This window comes from Cryptotermes secundus, unplaced genomic scaffold (assembly GCF_002891405.2).
Source record: "Cryptotermes secundus unplaced genomic scaffold, Csec_1.0 scaffold400, whole genome shotgun sequence".
NCBI classification, from domain to species: domain Eukaryota; kingdom Metazoa; phylum Arthropoda; class Insecta; order Blattodea; family Kalotermitidae; genus Cryptotermes; species Cryptotermes secundus.
Genome location: NW_019723908.1, coordinates 2,163,147 through 2,186,521, shown reverse-complemented (window position 1 = coordinate 2,186,521; position 23,375 = coordinate 2,163,147). Strand labels below are relative to the sequence as shown.

The 23,375-nt window shown below is 39.6% G+C and overlaps 1 protein-coding gene across 1 annotated transcript in view; it reads left to right on the top strand.

Moving 5' to 3' along the window:
* Positions 1–23,375, top strand: part of LOC111862084 — a 322,966-nt gene that overhangs the window by 285,983 nt on the left and 13,608 nt on the right. The window contains exons 4-10 of the mRNA XM_023847176.2: positions 12,693–12,836; positions 15,088–15,258; positions 18,681–18,785; positions 19,078–19,143; positions 20,707–20,889; positions 21,052–21,282; positions 21,449–21,509. Coding sequence (XP_023702944.1) covers positions 12,693–12,836; positions 15,088–15,258; positions 18,681–18,785; positions 19,078–19,143; positions 20,707–20,889; positions 21,052–21,282; positions 21,449–21,509 — 961 coding nt within the window. The remainder of the gene's footprint in view (positions 1–12,692; positions 12,837–15,087; positions 15,259–18,680; positions 18,786–19,077; positions 19,144–20,706; positions 20,890–21,051; positions 21,283–21,448; positions 21,510–23,375) is intronic.

Here is a 23,375-nt window from a genome sequence, read left to right as displayed (position 1 = left end):
TCCATAAAACTTTAATCCATCCAGCGAGAAAGTATTGCATAATCTGGATATATTGCTGTAATGGAGTACCCAAGGAATGCGCTGAGAACGTTGTGCTTTAGTGCTGGTTAGCATGTATCATTGGACTATTAGCGTCATATCTGCACAAATTCACTATATTTCAATCTTGCGTTAAGCTTAGACCTCGTTGCATGGAGAGAGAATACTTTTAACAAAGATCACTACACACTTATCTCGAGAGAAACAGAGGCACAGGACTCTTCATTTGTCGATGAGCGGTGGATAAATATGTCCGTTCTAGTATTAGAATGAGACAGGTTCAATACCACAGAGTGAATTATCATTATTATTATTATTGGATGGGGTGGGTTTCCCCATGCACCGCGACTAATAGTCTATTGTACGTCCCCCTTTGATATTCTACCAGTCGCCATACCCTACGGGTACTGGTGCGTGCTATCAGCCCCGTTCAGCCAACGAGGTCGGCCCTCGGTACCCGATACTTCCCCCACCTACCAGAGGCACTGGAAACTACTTGGGCGGGAAACTTTTTGCCTAATTTTGCTCAGAGGTCTCCTAGAGACATGAGGATCTTTTACGTGCCGTAAATCTACGACACGGGACCAACGGCTTAAAGTCCCTCCCGGAGGACTTTTTCCCTAAATTTTTCGGCCTTTAAAAATTCCACGATCTCCGCCGGGTTTGAACCCGCGTATCTTTAGTCATGAGGTGGGGAAGATACTCCTAGACTACGGAGGCCGCTACAGATTGAAGTATGTCATCGTATGAATGTTGAGATGGGAAAAACACGTAGTAAGCAAGGGTATTGAAAAATGCAAATATTAAGGTAAAAAACAATCAGAGGGAGAGATAAAGCCGTGCACAGACCCCACCCCCGGAATTTTAATTTATTTTTGCACCTTGCGCAAGGAATGCATGGGCTCAAATAGCTACATAAAAAGTTACTATCTATTGGCTTTACGAAAGCATGCACTTTACATGGTTATGTTTAAGCGAGAAATTATTCCCTGCAGTCTCAGAATTCAATGAAGAAGTTTTGCTGTTGCTGGTATTGTGAATTTTAGTGAGTAAGGTCAAAGTAAGGTCTAGTGCACTCTTTTGTATTAGCGACTTTGACATTTAGTGCGGTAGGCCTACTTACACTGCAAGTTAGACACTCAGAAATAGGCACGTCAATAGTCTATTACGCAGGTAGTTAATTACTTATAAAGTTAGATAATTAGTTACGTAGTTCGATAGGTTCGACCATTTTGTATACACATTTCCACACATAATAACACAACAGTACACACACATATGGTTTAAAGGAAAGTAAATGTAAAATTTTCTCTGTGCTTAATTAGCACCAGATCATGAAGACTTATGGTGCTATGGAGATATTGCTCCACGTATTCATAATCTAGGCGCTAGATGGAGGCGAATGGTCAGCTTCACGCACCGGCCACTTTATCCTAAATAATAACTTCTGTTACCAATTAGATAACAGGCCGGGTGGGCCTCGGTACCGGGTTTGGCACAGTAGAGAAGAGAAATATTTCTTGCCCTTGCTTGCAATCGAACCACGGTACCTAGGTTCTCCAGCACGTATCGAAGTCTCTATACAAACTTAATTGTCCCTGCTCGTATGAGACAGGAAAGAAGGTAAAATTGTCCCTGTGCTTAATTAATTAGGCACCATGCCATGAAAACCTACGAACGAGTGAATGTATATATCCACAAGTCTTGACCTCGGCACTGANTGGCTCTCACGGTCTCTTCGCTTGCGGATTTCTTATATTTTCCCCTCTACCCTAAAGATGGAGGCGAACGTTCCTCCGAAACGTCGGTTAACACCACATGAAGTAGGAAAGAAGGTAAAATTGTCCCTGTGCTTAATTAATTAGGCACCACGCCACGAAAACGTACGAACGAGTGGATGTATATATCCACAAGTCTTGACCTCGGCACTGAATGGAGGTAAGTTGTCAGTTTCACTCCTTGTCTCTTTACTCCAAGGAGAAAACCCCCTGGTACCCATTGTGAGAGAGAATATGTTGGTCCTAGAGTGGCTTTGGACTCGTGGACTCGGTGGGGAAGGAAAAATCTCTTGCCTCTATTGCGAATCGAACCACAAGCCTTCAGTCCGTATCCTTCCACTATACAGACTGTGCACCGTGACTCCTACAGCAATATTAATTTTTTTCAAAATTGAAATTCCAGATGCTTCATACTTTGACAGAACCTACATATAAACGTGCAAACATGGCTTTCCAATTACATTTCTTTAAATATTTTAGCNTTTGGACTCGGTGGGGAAGGAAAAATCTCTTGCCCCTATCGCGAATCGAACCCCAAGCCTTCAGTCCGTATCCTTCCACTATACAGACTGTGCACCGTGACTCCTACAGCAATATTATTTTTTTTCAAAATTGAAATTCCAGATGCTTCATACTTTGACAGAAACTACATATAAACGTACAAGCATGGCTTTCCAATTACATTTCTTTAAATCTTTTAGTTTGAATAATGCCCTAAACAAAATATGATAGTTCAGTCAACTGACGTCTAAGGAACACAGTTGTTTAAGTTCTATTCCTGAAAGTGGGTTCTATGTATTTTCCACCTTTTCTCCTACGTAATAAGTTCAGTGTGGGCTGTTCTTTGCACACCTTACCACTGACCTCTGTATCTAGCACAGTGGTTGAGGATTCGTGGACCTGTACATATATGTTTTACTGCCATTTCCTTCATAGGCTTGTAAAAAATAGCAGATTTCCTCCACGCCCTCTCCGCATCTTAGTAGTTATAGAAACAACTTTCTACTTCGAACATTATCTAAGGAACTACAGCGTGACTTCCAAAAAAGTTGGGCACAGGGATACGAACTCGAGATAACCCCTAATTCCTATAAGACCCTCACGTATTTCGCGACAATCCTACAAAACTTTGACACTTGCTAAGAAATGGACAAACCTTGTAGAACCTTTCCTTTACGTGTCTTATCTCTGTATAAAAAGACGAAAGAAAAATAGGCCTATAGGAAGACCCAATTCCCCGTTTCTATACGATCTTCGCCTCTAGACGTGTTGCTGGAAGACAAAGGATGTACGGATTATGGCATAGAGCATAATCTTCACGATCTTCACAGAGGATATTCAACCCATCATTGCACACTCGGCATTACCGCGAACTGCACAACAAAACCCACAACACAACCAACCAGATGTAAAGCGATTTATAACATCAGGGATTAATATGTTCCACGCTGTTATTTAACTGCAAAATTACTACGACTGCTGTTACTGTATTTTGCAAATGACAAAGGGGCTAATTACTTTAATTACTCGTATTTAACCACTCACCTTTAACAATAATCTTCATCACTAGCACTAATTACATCGACCTTTTCAGTAGGTCACTTGGATAACCAGTAATATATTAAAGACTTATGTAAATTATTTCCTTTAACATTGTTAGTTCATTTCTTCAAGATGCCCACTTAGGGTCGGTTTCTTCCATTTATTAGAAATTGTTGCACTTGACGGAACTCAGTTCTTATGCATTAGGCATAAAGCAGTTCATACACACGTTCATCTGTGTTTCGTCACTAGGTAACCATTCGTATACACCTATATACATGTTGGAGAAAACTGCATAATGAGGAGCTTCATAACTTGTACTCTTCTCCAAGTATAATTACAATGATCAAGTCAAGGAAGATGAGGTGGACAGGTCATGNCATAATACATGATACACTTAAAGTATGAACGTAAAGTTAACTTCGTGAAATTACCTTCAATTTGATTTTATTGGTGGTTATAGCTTATTTTCGAAAATTCCACCGTCGACTGCAAGACAAGCCGCCGCTCGGCTGTGAACTGCGCGGCTGGCACGTAGCAACTTGAGCTGGTTGTTCCTTATCTGGTCAGCGGCTTCCAGAATGCGAGCGAGCAACGCGTCTCGCGTTGCGACCTTCACATTGTAAACCAGTTCCTTCATCCAATCAGCACACGGCAGACTAGTATTCGCTAGCCTTGGCCGGATATGGCACCCCACCCACACGTTGAGATAAGCGACCGGCCAGCTGATAGGCGCGGTTCAGACGAGGGCGTGTGCGGGAATGAAAAAACGGTCATAACTCCGTAACCGTCCAAAATCGGGCATATGTTTATATGAAATTTTTTGATCACAAAGACCTAGGAAATCACCTCCTGCAGTTATGACCTAAAGTCGTGAAACACCCTGTATATATATTTATCATCATGCATGAAGCAATTGCCCCGTGTGGAAGTGGGTTCGAATACCTTGACCATGGCCCTGCGAGTCGTAGGAGGCGAAGAAGAAGGAACCCAGTGCCTGGGAGGTATAAATGGGTCATCCTGTTCCTGGGGGATATAAATACGGGCACCTGGCCCTGCAGGTTGGGGAGTTTCAAATCTGAGACCGTAAAATATAGTCATGAGTCCTGTCGTGAAACAAGACTTTGAGGTCTGTATTCTTGTGACGTCACTTTATTACTCTTCCACGTAACTACAATTCAATGTAATTATAACACAAAATGTTGAACTAGTCGTTTCACAGTCGCTCCGCCGTATTGTCAACTCTCACTATACTGGAGAACTGTCGAACTCTCTCACTTAACTTCCAATCTTCTTCCATAACACAGTCTTATTGCGACTGACGGTCAGTCAGTCTGTCTGTCTGTCTGTCTCTGGGGCTCATGACCAGATTTTTTTCTATTTTTTTTCCTTATATGAAAGTTACTCTCCGGTCTATTTGGGGCGCCCTCTCTGACGAGAGCTCTGGTTTATCATTTATCAGTCATGGTCCGTATTAGTAAGTCCATTTTCAGTATTTACATATATTTACAAATTTAATTTTATTTCCTATTTCTATGTACAATATATACAAGGCCTCTGTTAATCCAGGCTCAGTACAGCAGATTATGCCCCTGTTTCTAGTAGTATTCGCTACCACGGCAGTCTAGTCACTTGAACGGTCGTATGCCTGACCGCCAAGTTTAAGCCTCTTATACAGTACTTTCTGTGTCGGGCTTCGCCTTGTCCGATGTTGGGAACATTCGTATTGTTGCAGTCTTTGCCTAGCACCGGCTGTTTACTCAGCCGTTGCCAGGCAGCGAATGGTTTCTAGCTCGCGATTGGCTAGCACACGATCCACTGTTGTTGGAGACCTTACATAGCAACGACTGTTTACTCGCCGTTACTAAGCAACTGTCACTGTAAGGTTTCCAGAGTAACGTCGCTGGCAACGAGTGCGTTATCGCTTCGCGCTGATTCCACGACTCTACAAGTCCCTCGTGAGTTGGAGCCAAGAATGACTGTGCTGGCGAAGACCAGCAGCAATTGTAAACGACAGATCAGTCCTCTCCTCAGAGAAGGCACCTCACATCGTCAAATCCGGGACTGTCTGACAGTAACAGAAATCTGGTCTTGGGAGACAGATGGGTGTTTGACACCAAGACAGACTGATCGACTGACCGTCGGTCGCAACATAACTTTGTCTTTGACTTTCATGGTTTGATATGTACAGTTGTGAAGACCATGCAGTGATGCTAGTGTAAATATTCGTATCAGTTGTATGTTTTCAAGTCCTTTACTTCTGAGGACCTGTACGATTAGTGCTCAGTTAGAATAATCCAGTGTTCTCTTTTCAATAAATTAAGTTTTACAAGCTCTTTAAGAAATTAGAGTGACCTCTCAATGTTTTTATTAAGTCTATTGAGGTTGCATTAAGGAAACTGATTCAACATGCAAATTGTAAGCGATTTAATTATTTCAGTAATATTTACGTGAAGAAAGCTCAGGCGAAAGCCGATACTAAGGCGAGTGAACTGCAAAGAAGGAGTAATTAATGTAAGACATGAGATATTACTCCAGAGGAAGAATTTAGATCGAGACGTGATTGAGAGAAAATGCCGTGGAAGATATTTAGATCCAGAAAAGTAATGAAATGACTAATGATAATTACATAACGAGTAGCTTCATAATTTGTATCCTTCACGTAATATCGTTGGAAAGATTATGTCAAAACGAATGGGTTCGATTGCGCATGGGGAAAATGAGAAATTCTCACACAGTTTTATTCGAAATACTTCATGAAAGAGACCACATTGGGCTAGATGAGGATAATATTAAAATGGGTCATGCAGTAGTATAGTGTGAAAGCGGGGGAGGAGTAGTTCATAGCAGCTTAAGGATAGATCCACGATTGGCACCTTCAGCACTATAGAAGGATAATTTTAAGATATATCTTGCAGAAATGGGTTTAGGGTGACGTAGACTGAATTCGGCTGCTTCAGAACAGGAATCAGTTGAAGGTTCTTGTAAGTACTGTAATGTACCTTCTTTTTTTTTTCTTGGCACTACAGCCCCAATGGGCCTAGGCCTACCTCCATGAACTTCTCCGTTCACTTCGGTTTTTCTAGATCTTACACATTCGGTAGGACTCCTTGGGCGGGTGATCAGCTCGTCGCAAGGCCTCTACCTGTACACAAACACAGAGAAACGCACACACACATCCATGCACTGAGTGGGATTCGAACCCGCGATCCCGGTTTCCAAGCGAGCAGATATAGTACATATCAATGTACCTTCTGGTTCCATAAATTTTTGGGAAATTCTTGAGTAGCTGAGCGACTAGCGGCTTCTCAAGAAGGGCTCAATTCCATGGAGTTAGTTAGTTATGTAGGTAGTTAGTGGGTGAGTGCTAAATTGTTTAAGTTTCCATGAAGGAAGAGAATTTCTTGCACAGATGAATGCCAGTGATCTGGTCCTCTGACTTAATTAATTACACAACGTACTGGCATATCTTTGCGTATGAATTCTACTTGTACAAATTTATATTATTTTAAATTTTCCAGATATGTTTTCAGTTTTGTTCCGTCACCGTAACTGCGAAAAATTCTCACAAAACTTCAGCGTAGGAAAATATCAGTTGATATAACTTCGTGTAATTTGGTCCTTTATCATTTAGTATAGGTTAGGTTTCTTCACATTTGATGAATTCTGTCTTCTTGGATATGGTGTTTTGTGCAGTCCGTTGAAAGTCAATGGACCCATTTCTTACTGCCTACTTCATGTTAGTTTCTTGCTTGACTTACTCTTCAGCCCTGAAGATGGAGGCGACATATTTCTTTGAAGCCTCGCTTAACTTTCGGCGGACTTCAGGGCAATATATCCGAAAAGACAGAGCTGTTCTTAAAGGCTACTGTGAGCTTCATGATGTGTTCATGAAGTATAAAATTATGAAGTTTTCTTTTAAGTATTTTTCTCCAGTCTTTATTATTTTGTGAACAGAATTCATATAGCTTTAAATTATTCACCTAAACTCCTGAATGCGTTGTGTTTAGAAAGACGGGAAGTTTTTCCACCAGCTCTACGACATATAGTGTTGGAGAAAATAAGAAGGTTGGCAACAGTGTGCACTAAGTACATAAAATCTCCTGGCGGTTACAGCATAGGCGTCTCTTCATCGTTAATACTACCGAGGATTTTGGTGGGCAAATTGGCACCGTGGCAAGTTTTTCTCAGAGTATTTCCGTTCTGTCCTTTCATTAATCATTCCACCGATGTTTCATGCTCATTTATCATCGTCTTCATCATCAGTGACTGATATAGTAGGCCTATTAACGGCTGTTGTATAAAAGAGCCCAGTGTGAACCTATTCCTATCCTCAGTCTTACGTAATATACAAACTGAAATTTCTTCGATCAGCTTAACGTTCACTGAAAGAGGGAAACACGAAGAGAATGGAAAATATTATAAAATTAATTTTGAAGAAAAAAAATAGCTTTCCATAATGCAGACTGGTTCCTACTGCCTGCGGATCCTTTCCGATTAAACCTTCAGACTGATTTACCAGAAAATTGTTCAGTTTCCCGTTAACACTTTCCATGTTGTGAACGGAATATCTCGCTCAGAAACCTATCATAGTTCTGCTTTGAACATTTCTGGTTTTAATATCAGTGTAAGTAGACTCTCGTGTCACCTATAGACAAATTTGTGTTTTTTTTTATTAATAGTAATTATAAAAACAAACTAACTCCGTGGCCTGAAGTCCACAAGCGAACTATGCCGGTCGAGCGACCGCCGCTTGTCGGCGAAGTTAGTGCCAACTTTAGCGGATAGTGGGTGTCGCATGGTCAGCGCAAAGGATCCCCATGACCGTTAATCTCGGTTTTCCAGACCGGAGCCTCTATTTCTTTGAAATAGCTCCTCAGTTATCCTCACGAGGCTGAGTGGACCCCGTTCCAGACCCACTACTTCTCAGAAAATCGGGTAGCGCCGTAAATCGAATAGATATTCCATAAAATTCAGACAAAAGATGATCAGCACTACAGGTGTTGAGTGGCGATTCTAAGTTAGATGTGGTCCCTGAGGAGCGACTGCAAATAATGTGCTGTTGTTACAGGTACGAGTATTAGAAACTTCTAAATTCTGCCAACATAACCACCATGCACGCGAAATCCCTTGCAATTAAGTCAAACTCTGATCTGTAATAAAGGCGTTCAGTGGCGACTGGAAGTCAGATGTAGTCCCTAAAGAAACAATTACAACTACTGTTCTGTTATCAGAGTTCTTACCAACTTTCAACTCGTACCAAAGTAAGAAAAAATCCCTAAAATTCAGTCAATTTCCGAACTTAATTTCAGACTTTCAGAATTTCAATTCATTTAAACAAATATCTGCACACCAAATGAGAAGGAAAAATTTGGGATCTAACAATATATTCACATCTTATTCCTTTAACATCCATTTTGCAACTATTCTAAGCGTAGATCTCCCAAGTAATCTCTTTCCTATAGGTTTCCTCACTAAAATTTTGCGCCCATTTCTCTTGTCACCCATGGGAGCTACAAGCTCTGACCAACTTAATTGTCTTTGATTTTATCACCCTAAATTATTTTGCGAAGATTACAAGTTATGATTTTCTGTTGCATAATTGGGCACATGACCTAATTATGGGAACACATTAATTAAATCATCTATGCACCTATGTGCACTCACTTCCTCAAGTGCCGAGGTCAATGGTCGAGCCATACCTCCACTTCCCCACTACGTGTTCATGGCATAGTACTTATTTCATCACAAGGACAACTTAACATTTTTACTTTTATGTACTTATGTGTAAATATATATGAAGAGAGATTAATGTAAAAGTAATAATAATGGATCCAAGTAGCTATTTTTGGTTAACGTTGCTTCTAATAATGCAACGTGGCTCATATCCGGACTACCGAAACAAGAGCAGTAGGACTTTGGCATCAAGTATATAATGATATGTTGAACTGTTAAATCTTCGAATAAGAGACATGGCTGTCACTGTCTTACGACACTCGGATGTTGAACAGGGCGAGGGTCGCTCTAGCTAAGAGTACCCAAACATTCTAGAATATTCTAGAAGCATTCTATCTTGTTGCATCAACTGAAATGGGAACACGCATTACTGACGCAAAGGGCGTAGTATGGGTACACTATTTTTAATCCGAGATCCTGTGGGGATATGTCGAACGTAATTCTGTCCTGAGGGAGACTTCTCTACGTCTCTGCATCACGATAGCGGACATACAACATCTCTTCGCAACATTCAGCACTACGAAACTTGTATTTCTTTAACATTTCTAATCAATTTTGACACATAACAAACTCTCAGATCTGTACATCTTCATTCCTAGAATAGTCTTGATCTATAAATTGTGTACCCACAGCCTTCTACAAAATCATTCCAAGACCCTTGGGAGCATCGGCCTCTTTCAGGATCCGCCAATCCCGAGAGATATATTATGAAATTTTCAAGAGTTTCTTATTTAACCTGACATTTTCTATCTAATATGGTCAAAGGGTCTCTCGGCGTCCTACAGTATTTCAAACACCAAATGCGTGTTAGGATGCTGCAGCCACACTGGCGTTTGTGTGAGAATTAGAGAGGTTCCCTGATATTTCTAACCTTCTGGGACACCTTTGAGGACACGAGGTAGCGTAGTTGGTTGAGGCACTATGCTACAAGCCGGAAGGTCGCGGGATCGAGTCCGAAGAGGTGGATTTTTCAATTTACCTAATCCTTCCACTCGCACTATGGCTCTGGGGTCGACTCATCCTCTAACAGAAATGCGTACCAAGAATATTCTTGAAATATACTTGGGGGATAAAGGGCGGCCGGCGCGTAAGGATGACAAATTTACCGCCACTTATGAGCCGATTTTGTAGAAAATGTGGGAACCTCTACACCTTACAACCCTATGGGTCTCTACGGCCTGTTACAGGGTACCTTTACTTTTACTTACTTTACTTGCTTATTTGTGCATTTATAATTTGCTATTTATTTACCAATCCTGTAAGGAACTCAGGAGTGCATAACATGGAATGATTAGATGATAGTGAATAATGGATTTTAAATTTTCTGAAGTATTTATTATAGACCAGGTTAAAATACTACCAGGGATTTGCCTGGAGGGACTGAGCAAAAGAACGAAAAGTCACCGTCATGACAGTCGGTGGCAGGCTCGTTATTCGACATCCTCCGAGTACAAGTCAGAAGTGTTATCGCTGAAGTCCTCTTGTTCGATTCGTTGTTGCGTGTATGTTGCAATATATTACCCGGATATTATATTTCAGCATCCTATTACACTATGTAGATCTGACTTAGGGATTTCTGCGCCATCTAAGAGCAACGACGTTCCTTATTCCTTTATTAGACACTGTTTCATTAATTCACCGCGTAGCGCAGAACACACAGGTCACGTGATAGCCATCTCGCCAGTCCATTGGCTCGCTGATTGTTGGCTAACAACGATCTATAAAAATTCGTCCTATTGTTGTATGCACGTCATGGGGTGTTTACCGAAACGTTGCCTGACAGTGCGTTAATGTGTCACAATATATTTATACCTCTCACAATGCACAGTATCCAAAATAATATTGGTAATTCACAGTGTATCTTTACTGTCGCGAACCAATCAGAGGCTTTAAAATGTTGCGAAGATTACTGCATTCTGGGATGTGACTCTGTATAGTCTGGCAGGCATTTACCGAAAAATTTGTGGAACAAACTGCCTCATCATTGAAGGCTGAAACATTTACCAGGCTACAATTTGTTACATCCCAGAAGACAAATCTTCATAGTCACCCCGTGATAACTTCATATTTCAAAGGACTACTTTATTTTTTCTTTTTCTTTTATATGTGGGCTTTAAAGAAACAGGACGTGTGGATGTTGACCGGAATCGTCTGAAAATGACATGATCTAGTGACGGGTTCTTGTAAGCTTGATAAAGGATAATAAATAAAAATGTCTTTCCTTCCACACAACATTTTTAAAAACTCAGTTACAAATTAATTTAGCTGTATGAAGAATGTCATCTTCTAAGATGTCGAAACGTCGGTTTACAAAATATCTGCACGGCGCCGCATCTCAGATAATAGTATTCTTCATAGTCACAGCCGTGAAAACCTCAAACATTATATAATTTGGCTGTATGTTTCAATGTACATCGTTGATATTAGGCTGTCAACAGTGAATCTTTCAGTTCCATAAAATGAGAGCAATAGACGAGTTTGGTGACTGCTATCCGCAATTTATTGCTTATGTTTTTATACCATAAAATAACCAGTCAATTCTATCCCTTTACATTGCAGGAGTTGGCATTTTGTGTAAGGTCCTCTCATTGATTGCAGACGGACAGCAGAAAACACTATTCTGCACACTTCTGTTCCTCCAAAGTCAGGCGTACTCAGACACTAGGATACAACGAACCCTTAAAATAATTCATAAACTATCTCTGCCGGTCAACGGAAGATGAATTTATGCGACTGTTATAAGTCCCTATCAGGCTGTACGGTAGCAGCAGGAACATAATTAGCTTCGAGAGCTCTTCACACCTCAAGCATCGAAATGATTCGCGAAATATTCAGCTGGCTGCAGCATCCTTTTTCGGAAGTACCTTATATTCGCATCTTCAAAATTACTGGGTTTTCGGACCTTGGTCCATCGTCCAAAAACCCAGAAATTCTGAATGTTATACACCATCGTCGCCGGTCACGGTAGCCGAGCGGTCTAAGGTATGTACTGTCTTCGCTTGCTTGGAAACCGGGATCGTGGGCTCGAATCCCACCCAGGGCATGAATGTTTAGTTTGTGAATGTGCGTTTTTCTGTGTTTGTGTACAGGTAGAGGCCTTGCGACGAGCTGATCACCCGCCCAAGGAGTCCTACCGAATGTGTAAGATCTAGAAAAACCGAAGTGAACGGAGAAGTTCATGGAGGTAGGCGTAGGCCCACTGGGGCTGTAGTGCCAAGAAAAGAAAATACACCATCGTCAGAACCCTTTGGAATCGACTTATTTCATACTGACTTGCTAATACCGTGCTTGGATGCAACCACATTTTAAATATTTAACAGTTAGGCCAGCAATTTAATACATCATATCCTAAGGAATGCTACAGGCTCGACCAGCCAGCACGCTATTACGACCTCTGTACCTAGCGTCCCTAATTTGGTCTCCATCTGCAGCCCGCACTTGGTCGAACTCGGAGTAAGGATAAAGCACATTTTTATCAGTCAACCATGCAGAAATTTCTGGTAATGGAGTAAAACGGAACTTAATCGGAAAAATAAGTAAAGAAATACGAAACAACAAGAATGGGCAGAATTCTTGTACTGTCTTCTCTTGTTGCAGTGCGACCCCGGTGTGGGAGTGGACGCTTTCTTCCACGCTCTATATACCCAGAAGTCAACGCGCATGATCATGCTCCTGGGGACCGCTTGTTCTGAAGTCACAGAGAGTCTGGCCAAAATGACGCCATACTGGAATATAGTGCAGGTACCATCAACTGAAGTGTAAATTTGTTCGATGGGGACAACTTTGTCTGTGGTCCTTCAATGTTAAAATAAGACGTGAAATCACCATATAAGTAGATCCCCTTTATTTTTCTATGCAGTAAGAAACAGGTGTTTTGAAAATGTGACAAAGTTCAGATATTTGAAATGACGATAAATCAAAACCTGATTCAGGAGGAAATCAAGAGGAGATTGAACTCGGGTAATGCTTGCTAGCATTCAGTCCAGAACCTTTTGTCTTCTCGTCTGCTGTCCAAAAACTTAAAAATTAGAATACACAAAATTATAATTTTTCCGGTGGTTCTGTATGGGTGTGAAATTTTGTCTCTGACATTAAGGGAGGAATATAGACTGAGGGTGTCTGAGAACAGGGTGTTGAGAATATTTGGACCGAAGAGAGATAAAGTGACAGGAGGTTGGAGAAAACTGCATAATGAGGAGCTACATAACTTGTACTCTTCTCCAAGTATAATTAGAATGATCAAGTCAAGGAGTATGTGGTGGGCAGAGCATGTAGCATGACTGGGGGAGAAGAGGAATGCATATAGGATATTGGTGGGAAAGCCAGAAGGAAAGAGACCACTAGGAAGACCACGGCTTAAGTGGGTGGACAATATTAGAATGGATCTTAGAGAGATAGGATGGGATGGTATGGATTTGATTGATCTGGCTCAGGATAGGGAGCAGTGGGTGGCTCTTGTGAACATGGTAATGAACCTTCTGGTTCCATAAAATGCTGGGAAATTCTTGAGTAGCTGCACAATTGGCGGCTTCTCTAGAAGGGCTCAGCTCAATGAGTAAGCNAATTTTACAGAATTAACGACGAATCAAATAAGGAAGCTACTGTGGTGTGTGAAAAACTTTTAGTGAATCGACATTCTGGGTAATTTTAACTATTTGTAATTATTTTAATTAACTGGAACGTGGCTATCTTGGACAAAGTGAAGTTTTGTGTGTTGGTGATTTCTTTTTCTACTATAAATGCCTCTGATGATGGCTCCGTGGTGAGCCGAAACATGTAAGGCAGGTGCTGACGAGGTGGAAAACTTAAAAAAGTGTCACATTTGACGGAAGAAACTTGATTGTTAAAATTATAAAGAGTTAAAATTAATATTATATTGAAGCTGAATGATGAGACGACTTGTTAAATTCAACTTACTTGATAGCTGGTGCAATGTCTTATATTGTGTATTGCTGTTGTGTTTACAGTGTCAACACAGTGAAATGTGATACTGTTGTGTGGTTCTTGAGAGGTTAATTCTTCAGAATGTATTTACCTCTTTGCACATATAGGCCTATATGCACTCAAACAAAAGCACATGTGCGTGCACACACACACAGGGCTCTGTAGCCTGATATAACACACAGAATTTATGCTGTCCATAGTAAGGCAAGTACTGAGAAGTTTGGTGTGGTCGTAACCCTTTTAATTTGCATTTAGGAAGTACTCGGTTTGAATATTGGGCTGGACATCAGCTATTTTCGTAGTTTTCTTCTGTCTCCCCAGGTAAATGCTGGGTTAATACCTAATTACACCACGGTCGCTTCATTTAAAATCCTTTTGAATTCATCATTTATCAGTTGTCCTGCCATTTGACACCACATTGTATCAATACTCTCATGATCTTAAAATAAACAAAAAAAATTAGGCAAGCAAGAAAAGTAAATATTTTTATTGTAAATTTGTCAAAATAATTACATACTAGCTGATATATCCTATTGTATACTAATCTACCTGTTTCTCAATTCTTTTGGTTCAGTGGGCGGCATGAATCCCGATTTCATCAGAATAATATTTTCTGTTGGATCTCAAGCCGTTCTTACCTCTTTTTGGGCTCATTGTAGATGAAATTTCATTCATGGTGATTCCCCAGTTGTTCCGGATACACTGCTGGATTATCTGTTAGTATTAACAACATTGTGACTCTGGAAACACTCACTCTTCTGACTTTCTTCGAAATTTTCACCAACTCATAAACATATCCCTGGCTCATACGGTTTGGAGCTATCACCGTTCTGTAGTGTCATTTTCCCATAAATGTTATATATTAATCATGTGAAGATTTACATACATAAAACTGTAATTTTGTCTATTGTTTTGTGTCTAACTCAACGTTTGTTTGTAGGATCCAAATTTACAAATTCTCACTTCCTGAAATTGTCTGCAAGAGAAATAAAACATTTTGACAAGCCTATATTTTTCCAGTCTGTTTGTTGTTTGTTACATGTTCCAGGTGTCTTTCGGTTCGACGTCGCCAGTGCTGAGTGATCGTCAGGAGTTTCCCCTGTTCTATCGCACGGTGGCACCAGATTCGTCACATAACCCAGCTCGGCTGGCCTTTGTCAGGGGTTTCGGTTGGGACACTGTCACCGCACTTAGTCAGAATGAGGACGTCTATTCTCTGGTGAATGTGACCTTTGAACCATTTTATAATGGAGACTTAGGAGAGGGGCTACTTGTGTTTAGCTTGGATGTACCATATTCAGTATAAAATAGCTTGATGAGTATGTGTTTGGGGAATGGACATAAAATTCCTGGAGGTGAGTGATCACCTTCATGCTCCATCTACTTTATCCTCTAAGAAAGAATCCGTTGGTATCCATCATATAGAACAGTACCTCCAAAATTACGTTTCAGCTGAACACAGTGATTTGGGTCAAGGTGTTCTGTTACTGAAATCAAGTAATGGTAGGATCTTCATATTTTCTCAGAAAAAGCAAAGTCAGTGGACAGAATTATGTCAGTTTTACATATTTCCTGCATTCTGGTCTGTGTAAGGATTGATTTAATTATAATTGCTGTTATTATTTGTTCAGATGTGCTGATCATGATATATGTTGTACCGTGTTTAAATGATGATATAGAAGGAGTAAAATTATTGAGTGTTTCCCCATGGAGTAACAATGTAATGTCTAGGCCTTTTACATACTGAAAATGTGTCGGAATCACTGGCATGGGAAATTGGTTGGGCCCCAGATTCAATCTAGTTTTGAGAGATATTCAAAATAGTTTTGCTTCTGCCGGAACTTGGAACCTGATGTCCAGCTTGTAGCTATTCTCTTTATTGACTTGGCTTCAAAAGTAATTTAATTTCTCCATATTCTCTAGCTCCTTTCTCATGTTCAAACCGTAAAATGTAGTTTGCAAGACTCTCCATTTGCTATTCAGGTACTTCCAGATTCAAATCATCAAATCCCCTGGTTACAACTTCTGCTGTGTATTTGTTGGGGTCTTCATTTGGAGCTTATCCAGTAAACCGACTATTTTGAAAGTTTTCTCATACTCGTAGTTTTCTGTAGCCCTTCCATACAAATATTATTTATTAACTTTAGGACTACCTATAACTGCAGTAATATTATATTGTAGCATCCTGCTGCACATCACTTAATATCAAATGTCACTGGTTCCACCATTTCACATGCAACATGTCTTTCCATAAAACTTATTAAAATTTATTCACTTTAAAAGTTTTGTACATTATACAAATTTTAACTTTTTAAAAGTTTTTTGCTACCTGTTTCAACCAATATGGTCATCATCAGATGTTTAAAATTATAGTTGAGGAAACTGCTGAACTTTTTTTATCGTGGCTTCGGTTATCAGTTTTTTAACATATGTGCATGTGTATTCCAAGTGAGGGGTTGTTCTTCCTGTTTTGTTGTGCTTTATCTTTTTTACGAATGCAATCTTCATGTTGTGTTGTGCTGTGTCTTTTTTATGAATGCATTCATTAAAAGGACATAGCACAACACAAGAGGGAGAACTGGTTTATAAAAAACTCACACAACACAACACAAAGAACAAGACGTCACTTGGAAAACACATGCACATAGAGGAGGTCATAGGTTAAACATTTAATAACAGAAGCCACAATAACAGAAGTACAGCGGTTTTCCTCAACTATAATTTTAAACACCTGATGATGACGATATTGATCATCTTTTACTCATTCCATTAAGCAGCCCAATATCTTAGAAATTTTAATACTTGCCATCATGACAGGAATCCATGGTGTTTCTTAATTCTGTAGTTCAGCCAAGTATATTAGATGTTTAAACACCTCCTAGGACAGTTCTAACACATCGTGTTTCTCTCTTTATTCTCTGTATCAAACCATTACTTGGAGGTTTTAATATTTGCTGGAATGATGAAAGTCCATTGTGTTTCTTTAATTCTGTAGATCAGTGCAGTAAATTGGATGTTTTAGTACCTCCCAGGGTTGGCACATCGACTTTCTTTCTCCATTCCCGTTCTCAGTCCAGTAGCTTACATATTTTAACATGTGTCCACATATCATAACTCTGGGCCACCTGTTACTAGGAATGGATCTTTCATGATAGGTGTGTAGTAAACATTACAGAACAAATAAGGAACCATTAGAAAACAAACCACATTTTCATGTGATCGAGTGACTAGTGATGAGTTTGGACTGATGGCCTGATTTATTGGACTCTTTGATACAGTGTGTGACTACACTTTACAGTTCCCTATTACACAGTTATGTCTTCAATGCCGTAGCTTAATAATGGCTTTCAATGACAGATGCTCTCCTTCCTCTGGGTTACCGAACTGTCCCCAGCACCAGCTATCAGTTCTAACAGTAACAGCTCACAACAACTGGATTGGTCGGTTGTTGACTATAGATGGGGTTAGGATTGGTGACTGTATTGACCACTTACAGGTTGTACTTAAAAATGACTGTAACACTGCNGCACCAGCTATCAGTTCTAACAGTAACAGCTCACAACAACTGGATTAGTTGGTTGTTAGGATTGGTAACTGTATTGACCACTTACATGTTGTACTTACAAATGACTGTAACACTGTCATTATTTCCACTCTTTGCAGTTCACTAGAACATACAGTCTAGTGTTCCCAGTCTGTTATTATATGTTTCCTGGTAACAGCTCCAACAATATCGTCTTTTCACAGACTTCCATTAAGAACTGATTAAGCTCTGACCTTGTCCCTTGCTTATAATATACCAGCATGGGTCACATTGAAAACACAGTTCCTCAGTTGTTGCATTCGTGTCTATTGCTGCATTAACATGTTTATTGAGCCGTTGCCCAGAAACGGCCCTTGTATATCCACCCATCTCATGGTAGTTGCATATCAACAGCGCTACATGCTACCACACACACACACACACACACACTCTCTCTCTCTCTCACACACACACACACACACTCTCTCTCTCTCTCTCTCACACACACACACACACACACACATACACATACACATACACATAGATATATACATGGGACTATGTACAATATGTGCAGACACAGCCAGTGTGTACTTTCCTACATACCCACAAATGCAATTTCACATATAGACAACAGTTTTATAGGCTGTACCAAAATAATGTTACCACATTTTTATTGCTTTTTCATTCTTTTTAGAGCATGTTAATAGCAGAAAGCTACAATAGCAAGTTAAATTGGCAGAAAAGAAATGTCACACTGTTCCTTTTGTAGGTGTTTAACATGGCCACCATTAGCATGTAAACACAGTCTACAATGCTGAACAACAGAAGTGCATTGTGGTAAATAATCTGTCATACTGTACTTGTTCTAGAGGGTCATGAGATTCCGAGCCATATTCAGTGCAACATCACATGAAAAAGGTTAAGAAACACAGAAGGAATATGTTTTCCAGCATTCTTCTCTCTATTATATTTCACTCCAGTAGCTGAAATGCTTTAACCCTTACCTAAACAATGGAAACTGTTGAAGTTTGTTAGTTCAGTCAATCAGTCTGGTAACACTGACTGAACACTACTAAATATATTTTTACCATGATTTATAAAATCCTGTTTTGCAGGCAGTAAATGACCTTGTCACAGAGTTGGAGCGAGCCAACATAACCTGTAGAGCCACCATCACATTTGCAGAATCAGACTTCAAGGATCAGCTTCGCATGCTGCGAGTAAGACACAAAGAAACTAGAGCAATTACTGAACAATAGCACAAGTTCCATTTCCATATGCACATTATCATTTCTGTAGTTATGGAATTTTTTAATTTAGTAGCTGACTCTGTACATTCCTATCCCATTCACCATCCTGTAGGATACTAACAACTTTGATATATGTTTTCATTTACATTTTTGCTATGCATGATGAATATTATTTCCTCTGTGATAACAATTCAGTTTATCACTGCAGCATCCTGACACCAGAATTGGCATGTAATAAGTATGTGATGTCTCTTAATTCCAGGATCTTGACACGAGGATTATTATTGGAAGTTTTTCTCATGAAGTGGCACCAAAAATCTTCTGTGAGGTAGGAGAAATTGTAATTTACTGGAACAGGTTTGTTTAATGGATGATTAAGTTATTGGTGCTAACATGCAGGTATGCCAAACATTTTTACAAACTTGAATCAAGAACTTGACCTGGACTGACAAAAACCTAAATGCATCCTTCCTTAATTGAAGACAAGTCAGCATTCCAAATTTTCATCACAATTAGCACAGAAAGTTTACGTACCCTGTGATTAGCTGTCGCTGGTGTTGCCAATTTAAAAAGTTTTATTTACACTGTTGCATAACATGGCCTTAAATTAATACAGACTAATGATCATGTTGTGAACAAAAAATAAACAGAACTTAATTTTCCTTTAACAAACAGCAAAACAAATTCTAAAATGTGTGACCCCTAAATTCCTGCTGTCCCATGTGGCCACTTCTTTCACATATGCTACTGTGCCAGCTCTGAAAAAGTAAAAGGTAAAGGTATCTCTGTAACAGGCTGTGGACGCCCGTAGGGTTGTGAGATGTTGAGGTTCCCACATTTTCTAGACAATTGGCTAATAGATGATGGTGAAGTTGTCAGCCTTACACACCAGCCACTCTTTACCCCCAGGAATATTCCTGGTACTCATTTCTGTTACGGGCTGAGTCGATCCCATGGCCATAGTGTAACTGGAATGACTAGGTAAATTGAAAATACCAACCTCATTGGGATCCGATCCTGTGACCTTCTGGCTTGTAGCATAGTGACTCAAGTACCTACGCTACCACATGCCCCCACCTTGGAAAAAGGTTTTTTTTTTTTTAAATGCCAATCTGAAATGTACTCAAATGTGGAGAATTGGCATCCAGTTTTACATATACTGTTTCTTTATTTAGATTACAATTTCAGTTGTTATCAGTTTGTTCAGGAATAAAGCATATAGTTCAATATTTCCTGACACCAGTGCCATAGTCTCTTCCTCCTTCACAAGAGAACTGTTATGTGTAACATCACAAAATGGTGGATGTTAGATACCACTAAATTATTTAACATATTCCTTATGCAGTGTCTTTACTGTATTTTTGTTAGATATTTTGGTGTCAGTAGCTATACTATACAGCGTTAAATGGTGGGATAATGTGGATGATGAATTAAAAAGGATATGGAAAAAGCAGTCATGATGTAATTGTGATGCTTTCTCAGCATTTTCATATAGGGGTCATGAAGAGCCAGTAAAACCTCAGTCAGCATAGCCAGTATTGCACTTAAGTTTCGAACTGAGCAACTATCAAATACAAGTCTAGAGTGATACCATTACACCTAACAGTATTGGTCACTTGTGAAATTGAACTTGTTACGATAAGGGTTAATACTTAAGTTGCAGTATCTAAATTATGACTCAATATTTCCAGAATAAATACAACACATGGAATAATTTGCTTAGGTTCTACTTAGTTAATTAGTAAATTTGTCTGATGGTTCACCCAATAAAAGGTTTGGCAGCCTCCATTTTGGCCACAGTAAGTGTGCTAAGATTTCTCTCTTTACTGCCAATTACCATGGGCATTAAGTAGATCCTCAATTCACTTACACAATTGTTCATTTGTTTCAGGCTCACCATCTAGGCATGTATGGATCAGATTATGCTTGGATCCTGCAGGGTGGACCCAGTGATATATGGTGGGAGAATGTAACAGAATGTCCACAGCACCATCTGGCAGCAGCTGTTGAAGGGTTGCTCCTTGTCTCCAGTCACAACAGCATCGTGGGAGCCATGCCTTCCTATTCTGGCCTGGTTAGTTGTCATTGATGATTTGAAATAATATTTTAACTAAAGGCGTTCTTAGCTGACACAAATATTGCAAGAAATTTAGAGGTAGATGACATAATGTGGGTTTATGTTGATGATTCTTAAATATATAACCATATTGTAAAGTTATTCCAAAAATTTTTGCAGACCAACGCACGGTTTCTGGAAGAGTTTGAGCTTCTTTCTCTACCCGTGACACGCTATGCACCACAGACTTATGATGCAGTGTGGGCAATGGCGTTAGCTATGAGTGGAGCACAACAAAATTGGAAGAAAACTGGACTTCCCATCTTATTGCATCAGTTTGACTATAGTCGTAGAGACATGACAGCAGAGTTCCTTTCACAGCTCCAGCAACTGGAATTCCTTGGAGTCTCAGTGAGTTCAGTGGATCATTGGTTCTGTCTTGTTACAGTACAGTAACTGATCAATTTAGATTAATTTCTGCATAAAGAAGTTTTAAATGTTGGTGATTTCCATATTCTTTATCTGAGAAAGGTGCTTCAAAATATGTTGGCTAATGCTACTTTTTCATTTTCTTAAGGGACCTGTGTCATTCAGTGAGGCTGATCGTGTTGGAATCTCTGCCTTCTATCAAGTCCAAGGTAAGGACAGTTCTACACTAGTTTTGTGCCAGTTTCAAGAGTTGCTTTTCTGGTAGATCAGAACTCACAGAACTGCACTGAGTGAGAGACTAAGTGCATGGAAAACTGGGAGTTATGGAACTGTACTTAGAGTCAAGTGTACTCCGATTTTCTAGAATTCTAGAATCCATCTCCAAAAAAAATAGTAGCCATGTTAGAAAAAAAATACCACAGAGAAATTTGCTTACTTTTATTAACAAAATAACAGTTTAAAATCTAAATGTAAATTACAGTCAATTCCTTTCATGCTTAGAGAAAATCCAGTATACCAATGCTAGGATATTGGGAGAAGAGTTGAGATAGAATGGATAAATGAAAGGGATGGTAACTGAATACAGGAGAAAGGAGGGAATTAGATAGGAGGATACATGAATAGAAGAACAGAGGTCAGGAAACTGTTTTAACAAGAAGGAGAGAGATGAGGGAGACAAATGCTAATAGCAGAAAAATTAATGGAATTGGAAGGAAATTAAGAATAAAGAAGGGGAGGAGATGAAGATACAAAAGGGATAAAAAGAAGGAAGCAAGAAAGTATTTTCATTTCATCTTTGATAAGTCATATGCTGATAATAATTGAAGACAATTCTGACCATGGCAGATTGGCATCTGGAATCAGTGTAGAACGGCCTAGAGTCAGGGTAAAAAATGAGTATTCTTCAGGAACTGTTTTACAAAGAACATTATCTTACATTTCTATAGTATCGATTTCAAGGATGAAAGTTTATATGCTGAGTTTAAAAAACTTACGCAAGAAATTCTATGCCATAGTGATGCAATGGTAAATGGGTAATAATAATGTGAAACTATTTACAGTAATAAGTAGCCCATGATCTTGGGATTTTCATTGATCTCATAGTTAACACTTTCACTTTCACTACAGAGGGATAAAATTAATGGTGGCTGCATAGTTGAATGATACAAAATGAATGATCAAAACAACAAGTAATGAATCCATGGTTCCTCGGCAGCATTGGCTACTGATGTAAACACGACTGCAGTGTCATATCTTTTTTCAAAACAAAAACTAGTATACACCTTAACTGTTTTAAAAAATGCTATATTGGTGTGTGTGTACTATTATGAGCTTCAGAATTATCACATTACACAAATTCTGCAAGGACTGTGCCTCGGTTTGAGTACACTATAGGAATCTCATGGGAGCCATGTGAGTGAGAAACATATTATTTTGATTCTTTCATCTTACACAAATTTCACATCTGAGTCTCTTACTTAAAACAATTCGTAACTATGAATTTTTCAGTTCTGTGATCATAGCTATGAAGTGTTTTCAATATCATGATCTGTGTAGGTAGACTTCTACCAGGCTCAGAGCTTCACATCCCTGAAGACAGTGCCCTTAATAGCTGATTTATTTGCTAGAGGAATATACCAGGGTTGTACTGAAAGTCATGAGCAACAATTTTTTGTAAAGTAACATGCTTTATTATTGACAAACCAAATACACCACCTTAATCTACAGACCTTTCTTTATTTTTCCACATAATCGCCACTTCTTTCTTCACATTTCTCCCAGCGTTCTGGGAGTTTGAAAATTCCCCTTCTGTAAAATTCCATTCCAGCCTTCCGAAGACACTGACACACTGCTTTCTGAATTGCCTCCCTTGTTTCAAAATGTTGTCCACACAGCTGATCCTTCACAAATCCAAAAAGATGGTAGTTGGAGGGTGCCAGATCAGGGCTATAGGAGGAGTTTGGAAGAACTTCCCACCCCATCTTTGCAGTTGCTTCCAATGTGAGGCGAGCGGCGTGGGGGCAAGCGTTGTCATGCAGGATGATGATGTTTCGTCCCGGACGTTCATCGCACAA